This window comes from Halichoeres trimaculatus, unplaced genomic scaffold (genome assembly GCF_033239565.1).
Source record: "Halichoeres trimaculatus isolate MK-OKI-2021-1 unplaced genomic scaffold, fHalTri1.1 fHalTri1_scaffold_15, whole genome shotgun sequence".
Lineage (NCBI taxonomy): Eukaryota > Metazoa > Chordata > Actinopteri > Labriformes > Labridae > Halichoeres > Halichoeres trimaculatus.
In genome coordinates, this window is record NW_027437193.1 from 2,557,519 (window position 1) to 2,575,996 (window position 18,478).

Consider the following 18,478-nt stretch of genomic DNA (forward strand, 5'->3'; position numbering starts at 1 on the left):
CACTAAAAGTTAAACTCAGCATCCGAGTGTTTCAGAGTCAGCTGTGTAACCTCCTGGACATCGTCTGCAGGGTGAATAAAGTTCCTTGTGACTGAATATCGCTCAGCTGCACAGCGGGACTTCTCAGCGACTGACCAGCAGTGGATCAGAGAGGTTAGGAGGTTAAACCTCTGAGCTCTCAGACCTCTGGGGGCTGATGAATATTCACACTCTCAAAGATCTGTGTTCAGACAGGAAGCGCCACGACCGTCAGCTGCAGGTTAGAGACGTGGTCAGACAGGAGAGAGCGTCAGTGTGTGAGGGATTCACATGTAAATCAGGAGGTCTGAGACTTTACATGTGAGGCTTTCAGCCGTCAATCACCCGAGCTAAAAGGTCAGGAGAGAGTAGAAACAATCGCTGCTGCTGCTGCGAAGGGTCAGGGTGGAGAACGCTGAGAGCAAACTGATGTGTCTGAGCCAGAAAGTGAAGCTGTGGCCCGGGGTGTAAAGATAAGATAAGCTGATCTGCAGCAGCAGATCACACAGAGACGAACAAACCCTCATCATCATCAGGTGATGAAGATGGAACAATAAGGAGGCAATAAAACGACATAAAGAGCTCATAAAGACTGAACGGTCTGCGTCTGCTTCATCACCTGACCTGCTGTCTGCTCACAGAGAGACAGACGGGAACATGTCGATCTGAATCTAATCTGATCCTCAAGATCTGAGTCATGTAAACATTAACTTCAGTTGTTAACGTTAATGTTCTCATTTCCAGCTCGGAGGCTGATTTTCATTCTGTCAACTTTAGTTTAAAGACTTAAACTGGGTCATCTTCAGTTTGGTTCAGTGTGTTTTACTTTTTTGTCGAATGGTTTCACCACAAGTGTCAAAATATGTTTTATTTTCTCTTCTGTATAAAAAAGAAAAATAATAAGTCTTCAAATTTTTTATCAAATTTATTTTTTTGGTCATCTGGGGAGACAAACTAATTCAGAATTCTTATTTTTCTTTCTTTTTTTACTTTTATGTTTTTGTCTTTTTTCTCTCTTATTTTTTCCTACCTTACTTTTTATTTTTTTTAATCTATTTTTTTACTTTTTCTTCATGATTTTTTTTTTTGCATCTTATCTTAACTTGCTTTATTTTTTTGGCTGTCCAAACCTTAAAAAAAAAAAACTTTTTCACTGTAATTTCTCTTTCTTCATTTTTTCTTCTTTTTTGCCTCAGTCATGCTTTTACTATTTTTGGTTTTTCTTTTTTTTGTAAAAATGATAAATGTATTTTTTCTTTATCATTTTAGCCTTTAAGTGTCTTTTTTCCTGTAGTTTTAATTTATTTATTTTTCAAATTTCTTTCCTTTTTCTTAATACATTTTCTTAATATGTCTTAATTCAGTTATTTTTTCAATTTATTACTTTTTCTCATTTTTTTTATTTTATCTATATTTTTGTTTTACCCAATTTCAATTTTTGTCTTTAATTTTTTTTTTGGCTATTTTTTATATTTCAAATTTGATTTTCTTTGATTTTATTCTTTTCTTTTTTTGTACTAGCATTTTTTGTGTTTTCATTTACATCCTTTACTTTTTCAATTTCTGTAATTTTTTATCCTTTTTCATACTTTATTTTTCTTTTTTTTTTCTACTTTGCTACTTATGACCTTTTGCTTCCTTGTCTTTATTTTTGCTCATTTATTTCAAACGTTTCTGTTTTTTCCACTTTCCTGCTTTATTTACTTTTTCCTATCACATTTTTAGACCTTTTTATTCTCTTGTTTTTTTTCCTATTTTTCCAAAATGTTTAAAATTTCTTATCAGTTTAATTTCTCAGTTGTTTTTGTTTTGTTCTTTACTACTTCCTGTTGACCATGAGGAGACACGGTGACCCCCACATGTCAGTATTTCTTGGATAAAGACCCGGCTGGATGTAGGTCAGAGCTCAGACTCAGGCTGGCTAAGCCGAGGAGTCCAGGACTATGCCAAGTCCTCCTCAGTAAGCAGGCGCCCTGAGTTTATTTTTGAAGTCCATCCAGGTTACCCAGAATGCACAGGGGCATCTCTAAAGTCTCATTTCACCTGAGGGGCAGGGATGTGGAGATGACGCAGGTGTATTTGACGTCTTTTGGAGTTTTCAGTTCAAGCATCAGAGCGCTTTGACTCCACAGAGAACAGACAGGTGTAAGAAAATCATTCACAGCTCTCAGATCAGCTGACTGCCAGACCGTTTCCGCCTCTTCACACCTGAAGCTTCACCTGGGAATCCCCGAACACGTCCACAAACAGGAGAGAGTCAGGGAGCCTCTCTGGATCTGCAGAGGATCATTACTGTTCCTCCTCACATCTAAACCTTTTATGACTGACTGCAGACGTTCATCAGATCCAGATTTGGTTTGTCCCAGAGTCAAAGTGGGTAAAAGGTCAGCTCAGGTCCCGGGCTCTGGACTCAACCTGAATCTGACTTCAGATCTGGAATCTGAGTTATTTCCTGGCATGAAGCCCTGACAGGAGGAGTAACAAACATTCCTGCACAGGACAAAAGGAAGCGGGCAGAGAGGAGAGGAAGTCATTCAGGTGGAAACTCAGACGGCGACAGAGGAGAGGTGATGCACGACAGCAGAAAGTAAAAAAACGCCCCGGCCCTGCTGTTCCATTAGACGCCACTTTGTCCGCTCCTCATCTCCATCCTGCCGGAAACCAGCAGCAGCAGCCGCCGCCTGCCGCTAAAAATAACCAGCGGCGTAAAGAGGGAGAGACATAAATCAGCAGAGCGAGGGACACGGCCCTCAGGAATCCCGAGTTAAACTCCCACAAGGCTCTGCTGGATGCCGTCACCGGTACGAGGACGGACAACACTTCCAGAAATCAGACAGGAAGTTCAAACTCAGTGGAGGTCACTGTGAAAAACACGGAGGGGGTTCACGACAGTTTGACCCTGAAGTCAGGGAGAAAAACACCAAGTTGAGTGCACGCTGTGTACAGCAGCAGGCTAACATGGAGCATCAAGACCAGCTAAGCAGGGGGCTGTTAGCTTAGCATGGGCGCTATTCATATAGGAGGCGATGTGCTAACTTCTGTGTTCTTACTGTCAATCTTTAGCTGCCCTCAATTAATCATTTTCCAAATCGATTAAATGTTTATTTAACCGATTAATCGTTAATCAAAGCGATTAATCATTTAAGGGATTAGTTACTTAGTTAGACAACTTGTTAAATTAATGATGAATCACTTTATTAAATTAATCTATCATTAAATTAAACTCTAATCACATTTACTATATGAATAATTTCTTAAATAAAGAATTAATTGTTTAAAAAAGCGATTAATCGTTCATCCAAGAGATTAACCATTTATAGGATTAGTCAGTTGATTTGAAAACCTATTATAATTTCATTAAATTAATTTATCATTAGATTAAATTATAATCAGTTTAATTACACGATTAATTACTTAAAGAATTAACTGTTAAAGAAAGCGATTAATTGTTTACTTAATCGATTAATCATTCATCCAAGCGATTAATCATTTAAAGGATAAGTCAGTTGATTTAAAAACCTGTTTATTTGATTATTATAATTTCATAAAATTAATTTATCATAACATTAAACCATAATCAGAAATATTATATGATAACTGTGAAGCGATTTGTTTACTTAATTGATTAATCGTTTTTCCAAGTGATTAGTCATGTAATTGAAGGATGAGTTGTCTGATTGAACAGCTTGTTTTATCTGTTATTAATCACTTCATTAAGGGTTCTGTGGTTGAATTAAACTATAATCTGATTTATTATACGATTAATTTCTTAAATAAATAATTAATCGTTTTATTATCAGATTAATTGTCCTCATAAATGATTAATCGCATAATAAATTGATTAATCTTTTAATTCAATCCTCAAAATAAATCAAACATCACCCTTTTAATCTCTAAACATGCCACTGAATATCTGTATTGAGGTATTTTTTGTCCCTTTCTTTTGTTTTTAGTGTCAGACGGATGTTTGAGTGCTTCACTTCGCTGGTGTGAAGCACAAAAAAAGCTGAAACATAAAGAAAACTCCTCCTCTTGCGTGTTTTTCCACTCAGCGTCCTGAAATAGCCGCTTGCTTATTTCGGTCCAGAGAAGCTGGACTCTTGTTTTGTTTCAGAGGAGGAAATCCTGTCCCTACGCCCCCCATCCTGTGAGGAACTTTCCATTTCCTCTTTGGACCGGCCTCCATTGTCCCTGAGACCATAACACACACCTGAACCTGCTCACCTGCACTCGCCTGACAAACAGCCGGCAGCTTCCACACACTTAACCCTTCATGGTCGATAGGAGCTTTTTTTTTAGGTTGGTTTCTGGTTAAAACTTCTCCTGGAAGTAACACGTGTCTCTACTTTAAATTAAGAATACTAGGATGGATGATAGAAAATATAAGTTAAGCCTCACAGAGCTGAATTTCCACCACAGTGGATTTTTAAGCTGTTTTGAGCTGTGAGAGGATGAATAAATATTGGTCAAAAGAGGCGAATCTGTAGGTGATGTTTCATTCTTTTGTTTACCTCAGAAATAGGTGAAAAAACACCAGAATGACCCTTTAACTAGAGCCGACAGTTGCTTAACACACATAAACGATCAGCCGTAAAAGCTTAAGTCACGCATCCACGTGTGAGCGCCCTGTTCCCTCTAATTACCACGGCTTAATGAATGTAAACAGAGGAGAGTCAGGTGTTCACGTCCTGGTCACACACCTGTCAGAGCTGGAGGATTTAAAGAGACAGGACACGTCCGGGTTGAGGATTAAGCCGGTCAGAAGATGAAATTATTCAACATATGCTGTCATGTGACGGAGCCGGCTGAACCGTGGGGGGCGAGGAGAACAAGGATCAGTCCTGTGTTTGGGCGTCTGTCTGCAGTCAGCTTTAATAGGCTTACAGCCCACAGCCTTTCTCTGGATTACACTCTGTGTGGACGCTTTCACAGAGCAGGATTAATCCACAGACCGCTCTCTGCACAGCCTGCAGATTATTAAAGCTGGAAGTGGTCATTAACTCGTCTCCAGATTAAATAAAAGCGGGGAGAAAATCCATATCAGACTCATTAGGGCGGTGTGTTCGGAGGCTAACACTTTCCACCTGATGCCAGTCCTTGTGCTAAGCTAGGCTAGCCCAAAACACCTACTGTATCTTCCCCTGACTCACACCCATGAGAAACATCTGACTCCAATTACAGCGGGGAAATCCTCCAGACAGACGAGCTGGCTCTGAGTAGATGATGCTTAAAGTCCTGGGAGCACGGATTGACCACCTGCTCCTGCAACGAAACGCCACAAACAACCGAGAAAAGGCGAAAAAACAAAGCAAAGATGATGAACTCAGGGGATGGAAGTGGAGAGAAACAACCTCAGGGGTGAATAAACGCCTGCTTCTCAAACAGACGAGGTTGATATTTTATTAATCCAGCGATCACAGCACCATAAATTAATCAGGTTGAATTTTTGAGTCGACACGTTTTGCACAAACATGTTAGAGGCGTCTGCAGATGGTTTAATTTTAGCCCATCATCATATCTCGGTGCATTGATGGGTTAGAAGAGCTGCAAACATTTCTGGGTGTGAAATCCTATGAATTCCCAACATGCTCTTGTTTTTATTTTGTGGTTTCTGGTGTTTCTGCAGCAGGCCTCAAGTGGACAGAGAAGGAACTGCAGTTTGTGGTGTAAAAGTAGTTTTCTTCTTCTAAGGTCAGACCTGACAAAATCTGGCTTCTAAAGTTAGTCCAGTTTCCACCAAGCTGTTCAGTTCATTTCATCTTGGTACGGTACACATTTTCCTCAAACTACCAACCTGTACCGTCCCACTTTTTGGTACCCTTCTGTTGGGATACCACTGAGCTTTCTCATACCAATCACAAAGTAGACGAATTCCTGGATGTTTCCGATCGTTGCTCTTTGCTTACTGTGTCAATTTTTCTTCTTTGTTGGGTTTATTAGCGAGGTACACTGTGTTGCACTGCTATGGCGTTTACAGCCTATTACGTAGCTAAAACAGCAGCTAGCTTACACGCTGCCTACCAAGAAGATCAGGTTTTTACAAATTCACTTACCAGACACTTTCATCCAAAGCGACTCACAACATTGAGCAGTTGTGGGGTATAGCACCTTGCTCAAGGGCACCTCAACAGTGCTAAGAAAAGTATGCTAACACCTTGCCAGCTATCAGCTAAATTCCCAATCTTGATCTATGCCAGGACTAGGGTATTTTTTTTACGGTACAGACCGAATTCTGTCAAAAGTACAGGTACCAATTCACGTAAAATCAAAAGGTACCATGTTAAGGTACCTAAACACACCCTAGTGACTGTGAGGGAGTGAAAGAATAGTCAATTTTCCATGTTGGACATGAACACAGCAATCAAGGTTATATATTGAAGACTAAATATGTTAAATTGAAAAAAATATATACTTTATTATTAAACAAATTGATATTTTTTACCACATAAACACAAAAAAGTACCGTAAACTGGTATTGTTGAGTACAGGTACAAATTGCCAGATACTAGGCATCTGTACCGTACCGTTTTATATATGAAAGGTCCCCATCCCTAGACAGGACTTGAACCAACAACCCTCCAGTTACGAACCCCCTACTGCCACTTTACCAATCCAACCCGTACCAAACTGATCCAAACTGGACCACTTGGTGGAAACAGGGCTTTACTTGATCATGATGACTGCCGTTAAATCTCAAGTCTTTCGAGCAGGGCACGCCCAGGTGTGAGCGAGCTACCTGCAGCTCTAACACGCAGGGCTCTGGAGCTCATTCATCCTCACTGAGCCGGTTTGAAAGCAGCAGGACTCATTGTTGGATCCGTTTTTGAGGTATGCGAGGGTCTGATGCCAGAGCCGGAGTCCTGCTGGGTGAGATCACCGGCACAAACTGGCTGCTGACATCACACTCTGCCAACACCGGGGGAGGCAGGGAGGGAGGGAGGGAGGGAGAGCAAACATCCTGACACAGAGCTGCTCCCACAGATACCAGCGCTGCCTTCAGGGTGTGTGGGAACAAACACACCTTCTCCGTGTTTTTGATCCAAATACAAAAAATTCACAGCGAAGCAGAATATGAAAGCGTCCATCTGTTGACTTCATGTGACTCTTTAATCCTCTGGAGTCATCTCCCTGAACCAACAACAGCCTGAACACCCTGAACCAATGACAACACTGCACATTAACCAGAAGTTACTCCATCATTTCAGCTCCTCCTACGCACAAATTTCACTTTCTAACAAGCTGAAGTTGTTGCCAATGATGGAAACTGAGGCCAAGAATAGGTTGCCAGTTTTTCAACATGTTTGCCAACAAAAACCTGGCAACCGTCGCTGTCGCACCCTGAATCCCTCTGATGTTCTGTTAGAGTTGTGACCCAGATACATACTGATCAGGATATTAAACAGAGATCAACACTAATCATGCTTAATGTGGCGACCAAGATTCATCTGCAACCCTCAGACACAGCTCCCAGAATGCTTTGTGCTAACATGAGCTAAGTTCCAATGTAAAGATAATGTGATGCATTACTGTTTCTGAGCTGTACTGGTTTCATTTAGCTGATAATAAGTTGCCACCAGTGGCTACTGCTCTCCAAGACTTGGTTGCCACTTTCTGAACTAGCTGACAAATTTATTTTTAATAATAGAAACTTTGTCAGGGCTCAGATCCCTTTATTTATTTATCTATTTATTTATTAATTTAAAGAGGGGGTGTTCTTTCAGTCTTCTTCTAGCTAGCTCAAAATAGTCTCCATTTTTTTTTCTCACTGATGTTTTAAGCCTTGATTCCACCAAGCGGTCCGGTTTGGATCAGTACAGTTTGGTCCGGTTTGGATCAGTACAGTTTGGTCCGGTTTGGATCAGTACAGTTTGGTCCAGTTTGGATCAGTACAGTTTGGTCTAGGGATGGGTACCTTTCACATTTCAAATGATACAGTACCGATAGACGGTACCTGGCAATCCGTATCGGTACTCAACGGTACCAATTTCCGGTACTTTTTAGGTGCTAATATGGTAAAAAAAAAAATATCAATTTGTATAATAACATAACACATTTTTTTAAATTTAACATTTGTATTCCTCAATATGTAACCTTGCAAAGCTGTGTTCGTGTCCAGCATGGAAAATCACTTACTCTTCCACTTCCTCACATACACAAAGATGCATTCAGGTACCTCAACATGGTACCTTTTGGTTTTAAATGAATCGGTACCCCGTACTTTTGACAGAATTCGGTCAGTACCTTTAAAAGTACTTAATTCAGTACCCATCCCTAGTGTAGTCCGGTTAGGATCAGTACAGTTTGGTACGGGTTGGGTCGGTAAAACCTGATTCTGTTGGTGTTTCCACAGCTAACCGTGGCCTTTTGGTAGCAGCGTGTCAGCCAGATGCTGATAGCCGCATTAGCTAAGTAATAGTGTGATGTCATTGCAGTGCAACACAGTGTACCCCGCTAATAAATCCAACGAAGAAGAAAAATGTGACACAGTAAACAAAGAGCAAGGATGGAAGACATCCAGGAATTCTTTTGACCAGTCAAAGGACTGCAGTGTTTCTAGCTCCACCTTCTGGGGTCAGATTGGTCTAGTACCCTGATAGAAGGGTACCTAAAAGTGGGACGGTACAGGTCAGATTTGGGGACCTGTGTAGGAAAACTCCTGCAATGTGCACCTCCGAAACTTTCTAACTTTCACATAGAAACAACGTGGAACATAGAGGGACAAGAGCTCCTAGTGTCCGAGGTACAAACTTCCTGGCATTTATCTGATTCATCACTCAGAGATCGCCATGGTAACCATGTGATGACCAACCATGGTGTGAAATTGCGGTCAAACTCGGCGGAGAAGAGGAATTGGGAAAAAATGTTGTAAACAGTGTAAAGAACTTCTCCTCCTCTAGTTAAGTGCTGTGGTAGATGTGCATTTGTGATACACCGCCTCCTGCAGTTTGGAAAGAGATACTGCACAAAGTGTTACAAAGTAAAAAAAGTCATATACCTTCTCTTTTGCTGATTTTGTGCATCTCTTCCTGTGCAGAAAGCATATCCAAGCTTTCAATTCAGCCTCTGTCTGACACACTTTGTTTTTTTAGCTGCTGTCTCTTTAAGAAACCCCCTTCACTCTGATTGGACAGCCCTCTGGAGGTCTGATGGTGGGGCGGGGCTGTGGGTAGACCTTGATGTTTGAGGCCCAAAACAGTAAGGAGTATTTTGATCAGATTCAAGGATTTCTACAACATATGAATGAAGAGACCTAAAAAATCTGCACATGCTCAGTCTGAACACGCCAAACCACATCCTGGAGCGACCTGGAGCTGGGACGTCCAGTCTTTCTGACCTACAGAAACTACCAGGGTCTGTTCATCACAGGTGGGCTCATCCTGAAACTGCTCCTCTCTGGTTCCTGTGTGTGTGTGTGTGTGTGTTTGTGTGTGTGTGTGTTCCTGGTGATGCTGTCTGGGTGTGGACTCTTTACATCACTCAGACACCAGCTGTGACTCACAGACTGTGAGCAACACATCAGCAGCAGTTTACTCACTTCACTCACTTCCTCCTGAGGCCGACAAACGGGGAAACGACTGAGCTCGTCAGCAGAGCCCGTCACTGTCATGGAAAAGAGTTTAAAGAGCTCGGAGGAACTTTTATTTTAAAGAATAAAGGAACTCAAACCCTAAAGGGGAAGACCGGACTCCAGTAGGACTCAAGGTAGAGAGGAAAGTGAGTCAGTCTGCCCAGTTTTTGGTCTTAAGGCAGAGTTTAGACCCACAAAATCTGAACATTTTGCTTCACACGATTTCTGATTCTGACACTTTTTACTGCCACTCCACAGAAAGTTTGATGTAGGCGTCATTTTACCACGCTCTGTTTGAGCTCCAGGCTTCAGCGCTGCTCACATGACTGAATCTATGAGCTGTACAGTTTAAAGAGTCACAGCGCAGTCACAGCAGGTCAGTGTAGGAAAGATCCAGGCGTTTTTAATGTACACGAGTGAAATAAGACAGAGGAAAACACTGCAAAAACTGAAATCTTATCAAGTGTTTTTGTCTTATTTTTACCAAAAATTGTCTCATTACGGCTGAAATACACCAGATGCGTCTGCAGTCCATCTCCGCTCAGTCACAGCAACCAATCAGCTAGGTTTCCATTCAAGTCCGTGGCTGGTCCATCATATCGCAGGTAATACGCAGCCATCCTCAAGTGAGGTTGCTACCAAAACTGCTCCCCCTGGTGGCTGGCTGCAGTATAGGTAAAAAATAAAAAAAAATCCATCTCCCCAGTCATTCCAGATGGGCTGTGGTCAAACTTTAAAAACTAAATACACCTGGTAGAAATGTTTCTCACGCCGGATTGTTGTGGTGATTTGAAGATATCATTTGGCTGTCTTGTATTCAAGTTCTCTTTTTTTCTGAAAAGTTTTGTTTTCATTAGTTATATGAGGTTTAAAACAAGGTTTTACGTCACGTTTGATGATGATTGACAGCTGACATTCTTGTTTATTTTTTACGAGGATAGTAAAATATGTCGGGACGTAGAGTCAAGAAGTGATTAGTCTCATTAGAAAAGAGCTTGTTGGACTGAACACGCAGCTGGCGTGAGTTGACAAACGCTGTCAAGATGCAACAGAACGGGGTCGGACTGAAGACAGATCTGGTGTATTTGAGGCGTTACACTTGATATGAGCCACATTCAACTGATCGGTCCAGAAAAATGTCTTGTTTTAAGTTATTAAAAGACAAATGAGAGAGATTTGAGATTTGCTTGAAACAAGTATAAAGTCTTAATCAAGTATATTTTCTCCTGTTCCATTCGCAAGTTTTTTTTACTTGTTACAAGCAATTCAGACCTCATTTTGTCTTTGGATAACTTGAAATCAGACATTTTTCTGGACTGGTCAGGTGAATGTGGCTCATATGAAGTCTAAAAATACATTTTCCACTGGAAATAAGACAAAAACACTTGAGAAGATTTCAGTTTTTTGCAGTGTGCAATCACACGCCCAGATCACCTGGAAGTTTTCAGGAGTTTCGTTCACCTGTGACGTGCTCAAATGAAACTGATGAGCACTTTTTACAGTTTGCATGTGGACTTAGAGTCTCCCTGCTGCTTTAATCTAAATCTACGAACAAGGATATGTTTGATCTTGTGAGATATCTGACAGTTCTGCTTCTTTCAACTGCTGATAAACACTGATGTGTTGTTGCCGACAACGCCACAATTTCAGTCCAGCTTCCAAAAACCTCCTCCTGAAAACACCAACAGCAAACATCCATATAATCTTCATTTATGTCAAATCATGTTTAAATTCTGCTTTCCCAGATGACTTTTCAAGAGGTCAGTTTCGTTATAAGTGTTGACAGATTTAAACAGAAGTGTCCAGCTGCTCATTTGTTTCATTAAGCCCCCGTCAGACAGGGCGAGGCTGCAGAAAAGAGCAGTTTTTAGCAGTTTCAGTGATCTACACATCACTCTTACAGTGTTATTTGACAGGAAGTTGAGGTGATAATCTGTATTTTTTGGCACCTGTAGATTTATGTCACTGTCCTCTCCCTCAGCCCTGAGCTGCAGGTCTCTGCTCTATTTTTGGAGACTAACTTTTTGAATGCCTGTCTTTCAGAGTCTTTATGAGCCCATCACTCAGGGGACTTTACGGTAATCTCTCAGCCCAGAGAGGCGCTGGGTTTGACCCCTGACCTCTCTGGACCGAGCCCGGACATCCACCGGGAGCAGCCCCTGTCCCCTCACAGCCAGCCGGCGGTGACCCCAGCCCCAGCCCGGGGCAGTTACCCGTCCCTCCACACGGTAACACATCCTCCGTGTGGGTCACTCCTGTTCTCTTACCGTAAACTCGGAGCCATCCCTGCTGCTGCGACACAGTGTCCACAAGGATCCGGTCCACCAGGGGGTCCAGGAGGCTCAGTCCGCCGTGTAGGGACTCCACGTCGCCCGCTGCTGAGTCCGTCTCCATATCCAAACGGGAGTAAAACTTGTCCAGGTTAAAATGAGCCCTCCAGAAGTGGATGTTAACCCGTAAAGTGTGTGGTAGAGTCGTCAGGCGGCGGTGGAGGAGCGGTAAACTTCAGTCGCGTTGTCCGCCCAGAGGCTTCCAGTTAGCCGTTAGCTGGAGCAGCAGCAGCCGGCAGAGGAGGTCCGGCAGCCCGGCTGGCTCTCCCTCATTGTTCCCCTCTCCCGGGTTAGCTGAGCGGGGTTAAAACTCCTCACAAACCGGTGTCCGGGATTAGAAGGGAACCCCTTTCCTTCTTTATCCCGAGAAACACGCCCAGGAGCGGCTGGAAGGTCCTGCGTGAGCCGCTGAAGTGAGTCGAGAGTCCCGGTGTGGTCGGTTGGAGTCTCTCTGCCCCTCTCCCTCCCTCCCTCTCTGCCACCACAGTCCCCTACACAGCCCCGGGCACGAGCCCGCGGGGGCGCGCTGGGGCTCCAGCTCGTGTCTGGACGGAGGTGAGCGCGCGTGGAAGTCTGACTAACGGAATTTCGGGAATGCCAAAACATATGGTCGGTTACTGGATTCAAAAATACAGATAAAAATAAATAAATACATGAATCCTCTAAACTGACTCGTAAAATAATTTTACTTTTTAAAATTTAAATGTATATATTTTACATATTTATCAAAAATAAATTTGTTGAACCGTCGTTCAATATTTATTCAAATGACATATGTATATTTTTTTAATAATTTGGTTTATATTTGAATTTATTTATTATTTAATCATTTATCTTTAAAAAAAAACAAAAAAAAAACAAATATGTTTAAATGTTTGTAAACTGTAAACTCAAAAAAAATCAAATATTAAAAATATATTTTTTTTAAAAAAAATAATAATAATAATATTTCGGGTTTTTTTAAAACAAGTTTAAATTTATAAATTTATTCTCATGTAAATTTGAAAAAAAAAAAAAAAAAAACTCCTTTAATTTAAAATAACCATTCCTCGATATGACACTCAATATAATATCACTGAAAACAATGGTGGAATATATCTAACCTAAACAAACCTATATACCTGTATTATACATATTGATTTCATTGCTTAGCTGCCTCTTTTATTAATTTTTTACTGTGTGTAAGTCAATTTTACCTGTTTTTATTGCCCACTGAAAAGCACTTTTTACCTGCTTAATACATAAAGTAAAACTTTTAAATTTCCTTTTAGTTAATTCAGAGTGAAAATATAAATTAGTTGCATTACTGTGAAAAATCTTTTCCTTCAAACATTTTTACTGTATAAAGAGGCAATAATATATGTTCCAAACATGTGAAAGTTGTCTCCCTCTCCAGCTAAGGGAACACAAACAGGACTCTGACGCCCTCTACTGGTGATTACTGTAAATCAGCTTTGTTTGTAGTTTAATTGTAGTTCGTGGTAAAATAGTAATAATAGTTATAATAATAATAAAAATATAATACAATTATTGTCTTTTTCTAGATTCCCAAAGATGTTTCTCATAGTTTTTTCAAACGGTCAAAATAACTTGCAGGCTTTTATTCTGAAGTTTTGAGATAATTTTGAAATAAGTGAAGTGACTCAGAGATGTGGATGTACAGTCTCTACTCATGGTGGTCTCTACTCCTCATCTGGTCTTGGAATTTTGTTAAGACATACCAATATCGTGTTTAGACAGCACTTCTTCACACACTGCTTCCTGTAGTAATTTTTTTATTATTCAAATGTTAAGTTTGGATTTACAGGCACATGTGAACAAAAAGGGTCATTCAGGTCCTCACAGAGCTGCAAACATGACGTCAGATGAACAACACACTGCAGAGGACTCCTGCAGGCTGAGCAGCACTCACATCAGCATCGTAGACAACAGGTTACAATACAAATAACTGGTACATTATAACTTAAAATACTGTTTATACATCATGTGTGAGTGTGTGTGTGTGTGTGCTGCGCGGCCTGCAGAGCGGCCGTCTGGATGGAGGGAGGAAAAAAAAACGGCAAAAACAAAACGACAGAAAACAAGTCGGTGAGAGCAGAGTGAACATTCAAGGTTATCTCACCGGTTAGACGGATAAACAAAAGCATCATCTGTTTATCTGCGGGAGCTTCCAGTGGAGACACTACAAATCTAAAGCTGTGGAGTGTTTGGCTCTGACCGGCTGGACTCAGATCAACGTTCTCTGTTTCAGGACCTGACTTTAAAAAACACCCCGCTTCAGTACCGACATGAGGAGACGGTGATAAACAAGGAAAAATTTTGTGAAATAAAACGTGGAGGCCCTCGACGAGGGCTGTGATTAAAACAGCACTTTATATTAAGGCACAAAACACTAACTAATGGAGCGACGTGTGGCACAGCTCTTCATCTCCTCGGAGCGGAGGACTTCAGGAAAACAAGGGTCAAAAAGCTAAAAAATATTCAGTTAGGTTGAATTAACTCACAGAGGATCAATAACACAAACGAAATATTGGCATCGCTATGAGGCAGAGACACTGAGCCATGTATACAAGCAAGCATATTATAATAATAACATACCACAGACGTTATCATAGATATTTATATATATTTAACCTGGAGGTTTCAGTTGATTGATTGTGATAGAACTTGTTGTGGCTGTTTGCACGGTGGAGCTTCTCTTTCTGAAAACCAGCCAGTCCTGAATCATTGAAGCATATATTTACACAAATAACAAATTCCTCACTCTATGTCATAATAAAAAACATTCACACAAAAATATAACATTTGAAATAATTATTAGCACCAGTGTATCAGATAAAATTCTCGCTACGCAAATGTACAAAGTTGCATAGTGTTTGATTTAGCCTGGAAGAAAATGTTAATGTGTGATCGGTAAAAAACACCAGAGATAAGCAGCAAGTCGAGATAAATGTCTGTAGTGTTAAAAACATCCGTTCATGAAATGGTGTTTGACCACGCTGAGAAATGTCACGCGCACCTACGGAGCTCCTGAAGTCCTGAAATGTATGGTATCTTGTTTGCAGAAGATAGAAATCTTGTTGGAAGAGGGTTCAACAAGATGTTAAAAGTTTCATTCAAAGAAAACTCTGAATTTAAGGTCGATAACTCAGGGAACGTCGAGAAATTCTGTCACGCCAGATAATATCTTGCACACACAAGATCCCAATCCGTCACACTTATCTTGCGAGTACATCAGGCTTTCCAGATGGAGCCTGGTTGACCCACATTTTGCACAGGGTTAAAACTTTAGCATTACAGCTAGCTTACGCAGATAAAATCTTGCTCATACGTACCTCATGAACATAATTCAAGATCTTGCGCAAACAAGATTCACAGTTTTTTGAAGAGAGGATATTGAATTGACTTCTCAACAAGATAGCTTCAAATGTATCTTGTGCACCCAAGGTGACATGTAATGTGTGCATGATAGAATCTTGCAAACTGCAAAATTCAGCATCCTGTCCTCTATCTTGACACACAGTCATATCTTGCACAAACAGACCACTTTTTCAAAACCTTCAAAATTCAAGTTTTTAAACTTTTAAAAAGTTAATCTTGCTAATGAGTTAGATTTCTCCTTGCAAGATCAATATCATGTGCTAACAAGATAGTGTCTGACATGTGCAAGATTATCTTGTGCACCAAAGACGACATTTAACCAGGGCAAGATAAGGTCTGATGAATAAATTAAAAGTATCTTGTCTAGAAAAAAGTTATAATCTTGTTTTCACAGCATCCATATCCTAAAGTCACTTCTGATATCTTGCCCAAACAAGTAAACAAAAAAAAATCAAGATTCTAACTTCTGCACATGAAATGTTAATCTTACTTTAGAGTTATAAATCTCACCAACAATTTTCATATCTTGTTCTTACAAGAACAAGGCATGTGCAAGATTTGCGTTTTCTTTGAAATCGATGTGACATTTGCATCAATGTGAGCAAGATAGGGTCTGATGCATTAAAATAAAAGGATCTGGCTCTCATAAGTCACGATCTTGTTCTCGCAAGATTCACGTTATAAACAATTTCTTATCTCAGCTTGATATTGACACCTTTTTAAAATCAAGATTCAAACTTTTGTACATGAAATATTAATCTAAAAAACAAGTTATGGATCTTATGAACAAGATTTGTATCTTGTGTGGTCAAGATGATATCTGGCGTCAATCTTTTATTCCCCTAACAGTGCGAACGTGTGACAAGATGTGACATCTTGTGCATAAAGAGAAAACATCTTCTAACCCTATAGGCCAAGATCCAGACCTGGTAGAAACAGGATAGTGGTATCTGGTGCAGACAAGATGGAAAGGCTCTTTTTTCTGGACTTCAGAAGTTTCACACACACACCAGCAGAGTGGGCGTGGCTTAACTGAACAACACGACCCGTGTGGGAGAGAATACTGTAGAAGAAGAAGAAGAGGTGATGTCGCAGCTTTGGGAGAAAAGCTTCCTTCACTGTGGGGGGTCTGAAAACATGGCTGACAGAGGACAGAGAGCATCGAACAGTGTGTAGCCATAGGGCATGATGGGTAATGGTGGGTCAGACGCAGCAGGAGGAGCTTCTGTGTGGTTTCTGCGTCAGTGAAACTTCCTGTCGGAGCAGACGGTGCAGTCACGTCGGGTTTGTGGTTCTGGTTTTTTCTCTGAGGTTTCCTCCGCCTCTCTGCACGGCTTCTCTGCGCCGTTTAGTCCGTGCTACCGAAACCACGTTACTGCGTCTCGAACAAAAAGAAAAAAAAAAACCTGGAGACAAAACAAAAACAGCTGCTTCTGTTTTTTTCATGAGGGTGAAGTATTGGCTTCTTTCTTTAGAAGAAAAACAAAGACAAGAATCAGAAACGAGAGTTAAAAAACTGTTTTGGTAAAGGCCGGCGTGCTCGCCGGAGTGTTAGAAGTGGCGGGGAGTGTTGGCGGTGGATGGAGGAGGAGGTGGGCGGGGTTAAGGCCTCTCCAGGGACGGCGTGTTGAAGCAGCCGTCTGGTAACATGTTCTTGATGTCGATGAGGTTGTCGATGTCGCCGCGGATCTCGCTGATCTGCCGGTCGTAGTCGTTGATCATGTCCTCCTGGGTCCGCGCCACGTCGTTCAGCTCCGCCAGCTTCCTGTCCAGCTCGCTGTTGGTCATCTTTCCTTTGGCGCTCTTCAGGGACTCCTCGATCTGGTTCAGCTTGCTCAGGTCCACCTTATCGATGTTTCCTGGAGGGAAGAGAAAGGAAAATTAACCTTTTCATCATGATGAGGTTTGACCTGAACACGTCTGCAGACTGTGGAGACCCCGTCATACCCAGCTGATCCAGCAGAGCCGTGATGGTGCTCAGGACCGTCTTGACGGCGCTCTTGGCCTTGCGGGCGTTGTCCTCAGCCTCTTTGGCGTTGTCTGACGCCTGAGACACAGAGCAGAGTTGGTTGTTAATTCCTCTATCCACTCAGGTCACTGAAAACCCTTTCAAATCCAGTTTCAGTCTCTGGACTGATTCTGACGTCTTACCATCGCCGCCATCATCATGTCCTGGTCGGCCTCGGCCTTCTTCCTGGCGAGCTCCTGCTCAGCGGCGCTCAGCTGGTTCATCATGTCGTCCACCTCGTCGTCCAGCTTGTTGGTGTCCTGTAGCGCCTTCTCTGCGTCCTCCTTGGTCTTAGCTGAGCCCTGAAGGGACACAGAGTTATCTTTTATCTTTAAAACCCACAGAGGCCCAGTTTGAGCCCAGTTTGAGCCCAGTGTGAGCCCAGTTTGAGCCCAGTTTGAGCCCAGTTTGAGCCCAGTTTGAGCCCAGTTTGAGCCCAGTTAGAGGCAGCCTTGGACTGAATGGAGTGAAGAGATTACTTATTGTGTCAGGTAATGAGAAAGTGAGACAAACTGAGACTTCTCATTTTCCACATTTGGGAAACTGATCTTCTCCTCATGACTGGAATCAAATAATTGACTTCTTATCTCAAAAAGTTATTTCACACTTTTTTCTTTTTATTTAAAAACTATTACTTTTATATCAAAAAATTCTTAAAGTAAAACATTTTCATCTTTTCATTATTTTAACTTTTGTCACATTATTTTGAACCCAAATCTCATAATACTGTATATCCATCTCATACTTTGGACTTTTCTCATGACTTCAACCAATCTCTCATTATTTTGACTTTTACCTCATCGTTTTGATTTTTGAACTCATATTTTTAACCTAAAATATATTTTTTACTTTTAAGTTCTATTTTAATTTATATCTTGAATAATTTCAACCCTAGATCTCAAACTTTTTACCTCATTATTTTGCATTTTTTTCTCATTTTTTGGAACCTGTCATCTCATGACTTGAAAGTTTCTCATAATTTTACCCCAAATCTATTTTCTTTTTATTTTTGAATCATAACTTAACTTTTTACAGTGTTATTTAGAATTTTACCTCATTTCTTGAAGTCTTTAAACCCATAACTTGAACTATTCTCACTGTTTAAACACAAAATCTCATAATTTTTCCTTTTTTCCTCACAAGTTGGCCTTTTTTATCTCATAATGTGGACTT

General features: G+C 41.0%; 2 protein-coding genes across 2 annotated transcripts in view; both read right to left on the minus strand.

Moving 5' to 3' along the window:
- rasal2 (RAS protein activator like 2) overlaps nt 1-12,401 on the minus strand; it is an 81,417-nt gene extending 69,016 nt beyond the window's left edge. The window contains exon 1 of the mRNA XM_074688071.1: nt 11,854-12,401. Coding sequence (XP_074544172.1) covers nt 11,854-11,980 — 127 coding nt within the window. The 5' untranslated portion in view covers nt 11,981-12,401. The remainder of the gene's footprint in view (nt 1-11,853) is intronic.
- Nucleotides 12,402-13,681: 1,280 nt separating this feature from the next.
- lamc1 (laminin, gamma 1) overlaps nt 13,682-18,478 on the minus strand; it is a 69,704-nt gene continuing 64,907 nt past the window's right edge. Inside the window, exons 26-28 of the mRNA XM_074688067.1 lie at nt 17,449-17,607; nt 17,245-17,344; nt 13,682-17,156 (exon numbers count right to left, since the gene is read on the minus strand). Coding sequence (XP_074544168.1) covers nt 16,900-17,156; nt 17,245-17,344; nt 17,449-17,607 — 516 coding nt within the window. The 3' untranslated portion in view covers nt 13,682-16,899. The remainder of the gene's footprint in view (nt 17,157-17,244; nt 17,345-17,448; nt 17,608-18,478) is intronic.